This window comes from Nanorana parkeri, unplaced genomic scaffold, assembly GCF_000935625.1.
Source record: "Nanorana parkeri isolate BGI_ZX_2015 unplaced genomic scaffold, ASM93562v1 scaffold771, whole genome shotgun sequence".
NCBI classification, from domain to species: domain Eukaryota; kingdom Metazoa; phylum Chordata; class Amphibia; order Anura; family Dicroglossidae; genus Nanorana; species Nanorana parkeri.
Window position 1 is genome coordinate 754,055 of NW_017307039.1, and position 3,951 is coordinate 758,005.

The following is a 3,951-nucleotide window of genomic DNA, read 5'->3' on the forward strand; positions in this document are numbered from 1 at the left end:
AACCCAGGACTCTCAGCCAGAGGGGCTGAGCAGTTCCAGGATCCCATGCCAAATCCAGAAATCCTGGGAAGAGTCGCAAAGTCAGCTCTTTCCCAGTACAAGAACTTGTCTCCTGGAACCGCTCAGCCCCTCTGGCTGGGAGTCCTGGGTGTCTGCGTTGCCAGCATCTTGCATGGCATTGCGACGCACTGCCACAATATATATATATATATACACCCAATCAAATATTTGTTATGGTGAATTCACTTTTTTTTCTCACAGGATAAAAACGTACCTGTACAACTGATGTCTGCCCTTGGTAGATTTAATCTTCAAATTATAGATGATGAAAAGTTGAGGATCCTTGAACTTCCATACGGAAAAACAAAGGATCTCTGCATGTATGTAATACTGCCAGACAACAGTAAAGATCTATACAATGTAAGTGTTGTAAGTGTTGAAGAATGTTTGATCTAGGAATTAAGTTTCTGCTGTTTAGCCTGTGAACTTGTTCAGCCATTGGAAGCAAAGACAATCCTCAGTGCTGTCAGGTATGTCACACCATAATGAGTGCATTCCAGAGCGTTTGGCCTCTGGAACGCAACCCAGGCGGCTCACTTTGTTTTGGGGCGGGAGTGGGCGTGGTGATGCACATTAGTGCCTGCCTTCCGCTTTAGTGCGATCTGCAAAAAATGCTGCTTGCACTACTTTTTGCAGATCGCACTGGACCGGAACGCAGGCACTAATGTTCCACACGTTTGGGTGCCGGCGATCGCACTGCGGGCGGGGGGGTGTGGCTGTGCTTCTATTAACTTTAATGCATTGCCACGCCCCCACCCGCCTCAAAACAAAATGAGCTGGCTGGGTTGCGTTCCAGAGGCTGAATGCTCTAGAACACATTCTTTATGGTGTGACTGGGCCCTCAATGTGACTTTGTATCAGTAATTATAATTAAAGGAGGGCTTTCAATATGAAAGATTTTCAGTCTCGTTCTTCCCTCCCCCCTTTTCATGTTTTGGGGTTCTTCCCAGTCACAGCTCTGACTATCTTCTCTCGTTTTATTCACGACGGAGCCGAAAGATCCAGCCGTAGCTTCAGCTGATCCTGCAGCTTGCTTCGGCTGCCTCTGCCCTTCGGTTCAGTCGAACCGAAGGGCTGCTGTACGGGCTATTCACAATAGCCCGTACAGCAGACGAAGGCAGCTGAGTGGCTCAGGCGAGCCGAACCCATAGGCTTCAACTTGGCAGAGTCGTATTCATAGCCAAAGCATGTAGAAAGGTCAGCCGAAGCCGACTGATCTCCACGCAGATGAAAGCTGGGCGGAGCCAGCCATCATCTCACGGCTGGCTCTGCCCAGTTGTAATAACAGATCAGCGTCCCCAAATGACCTGGGGACTCTGATCTGTCATTAAACAATAACAACTGGGCAACTGGGTTATTTATTGGCCATGACCTACTAGAAGACTCTGGCAGGTGCTGGCCAATAGGATGTGCGTCTTTTTTTTTCTTAAAAATATGTAGAATTTTTTTAAATATTGCTATTTTTAAAAATGTATGAAACAAATTTTCTACATTTTTTTCTCATTCATTTAACTTTTTTCTATTCTGCTCATTACCACGGAGGTACCGAGCAGAATAGCCAAGCCGAATGCCGCTCACGGCATTTGGCTCTTTACTTACTGCCGTTCAGCCCCCATGTAAATAAGGGTGAACAGCAGCAAGTAAAGTGCCGGAGCTTCGCCTCAGCCAATCCAGATGTTGGATCGACTGAGTTGAACTCCTTCTGCACTTCGGCTCAGCCATACATGCAGAGCATGTTCGGCTGACCGAAGGCAGGCGATGTACGGCTGATTTTAGCTGATGTATGGCTGAAATCATCCCTACAAGGCTGAAGTGAATAGCTGAACAACGTTCAGCTCACTTCACTTCGGCTGGGTTATTCACTCGGTGAATAACCCCCATAACATTTTCATTTCTGTGTGGAAGACCGCACAGGACGCAAACGCAATATGTGAAACAATTGTATGGATTCTGCTCGTTTGCAGCCATTATATAGCCGCAAACGTGCAGAATCCGCTGGATTATCATGCTTGCACTATTTTGGGGGCCGTGCGGTTTGCAAGCACGATAATCCGTCAGATTCCGCACATTCACGGCTATATAATGGCAGCAAACTAGCAGAATCATATAGCATTTGTGTCCCGTGCGGTCTTCCACATGAAAAACCCCACGGGAAACACAAATGCTGTATGTGAATTGAGACTAAAAAGGTTAAAAATCTTCCCATTTACAGCTCAAGAAAGAAAAGTCATTAAATTCACTTACCAGCATCAGGGCTCCCGATCACCAGGTTCCAGTCGGGGTTTTTGTAGAACTCCTCCAGTGGGGGGCCCAAGGCCAGATCCCAGTGGGGTCCCCCCAGCATGAGGCTCTCGTGCCTCCGTCCCTCCGTCCACCCTCCGCGGTAGGTCCACCCTCTGTCCACGGCGACACCCCCCACCTCGGAGCTCTCGGCCGCACCGTTGTAGCAGATGCGGCTCTGTTAAAGCGGCAATGACTGTGTATGGTGGGCCCAAGAGGCGGCGAACAAACCCGCTTCCTCTTCCATGAGGGCTGAAAAGGGCAGGGGGGGGCGGGCCCTAGGGCAGTGCCCGACTGCCCATATGGTCAGTCCGCCACTGCTTGTGGTTGATTTATTTAAGGCAAATAGGCTGTTCATTTTGCAAATACATTTTCACTTTACAAGGCTATTATTTCCCTTAGTTTGGTGACCATTGACATGTAGAGGCTCAAAAAATGTATTTGCTTATATTTATTTTCTTTTAATAAACACACAATTATAAAACAGAGCCAAATGCAATTTTATCATTTTCAACTTTTTATAATATATTCTTATTTATTATTATGGAATTTTACAATAATTTGTCTTTCAGGTAGTGCAAAGCATGTCTTATGAGAAACTGACGAAATGGACAGACCCCAAGTACATGTGGAAGAAGTATACTAAAGTTTTTCTCCCTCAATTTAAAATAGACAGTGCCTACTCAATGAAAGCTATTTTGTCAAGTCTGGGGATGCCTGATGTTTTCAATGATACCAAAGCCAAATTGACAGGAATATCTCCAGACAACTTATATGTCTCAGATCTAATTAGTTTGGCTACTGTGAATGGAGATGAAGATGGCACTAAAGATGTAACCCATGCTGATGATGGCTTTTTTTTTTTCGACTTAGCGCTGCCAGAAGAGATTTTTAGAGCAGATCGCCCTTTTCTCTATATCATACAGCATAAGCCTACCAAATGTTATATTTTCTATGGGATATTTCAAAAGCCATGAATTAACCCCCAAAAAGCAATTCTAAACCCAATAACTAATATATTTTATACATTTTAACACATTAATGCAGTCTCAAAAGTTGTCTTAAATATTTTTTAAATCTGCAACTTTCTTTAAAATAATACCTGGTAATTGTGAATAATTGTGAATAGCCCGTACAGCACCCCTTCTGTTCTACTGAACTGAAGGGGTCCTGGGGCCGAAGCTAGCCGAAGGATCGGCCGAAGCTACGGCCAGATCCTTCTGCAGCTTCGTGAATAGACCCCTTAATGTCATCCACTTAGGATGACATGTAGGGTTTGGGTCTACTTTAAATTCTTTGAGGAGTAATTTTTTATCCTAACATGCAGTGTTTTAACAGGATTTAGATCTACAACTGTGTCAAACCTTTCCAGGCTAGAGGATCGTAATTGGTAAGTCTGCAGTTTGGATATGTTCTTCAGAATCACATGGGTGCTTCAGATGGGGGACTCTCCTTAGGTTCCTTTCCAATGCACCACATATAATTACATCTAAACTCAAGGCAAACAGCTAGCTACATAGTTTAAACACATCTGGTGACACAGAAGCTTAAAGCCCATTTACACCTTTGTAAGTGATTAGCATTTATTGTGGTAATGTGGAGGTGCAGTGA

At 44.8% G+C, this 3,951-nt stretch overlaps 1 protein-coding gene across 1 annotated transcript in view; it reads left to right on the forward strand.

Annotated features, from left to right (window-relative positions):
• The window catches only part of LOC108793668 (ovalbumin-related protein X-like), a 7,258-nt gene extending 3,891 nt beyond the window's left edge, over positions 1-3,367 (forward strand). The window contains exons 3-4 of the mRNA XM_018564675.1: positions 262-420; positions 2,913-3,367. Of these exons, the coding sequence (XP_018420177.1) occupies positions 286-420; positions 2,913-3,317 (540 nt within the window). The 5' untranslated portion in view covers positions 262-285 and the 3' untranslated portion in view covers positions 3,318-3,367. The remainder of the gene's footprint in view (positions 1-261; positions 421-2,912) is intronic.
• The last annotated feature ends 584 nt before the right edge of the window (positions 3,368-3,951 follow it).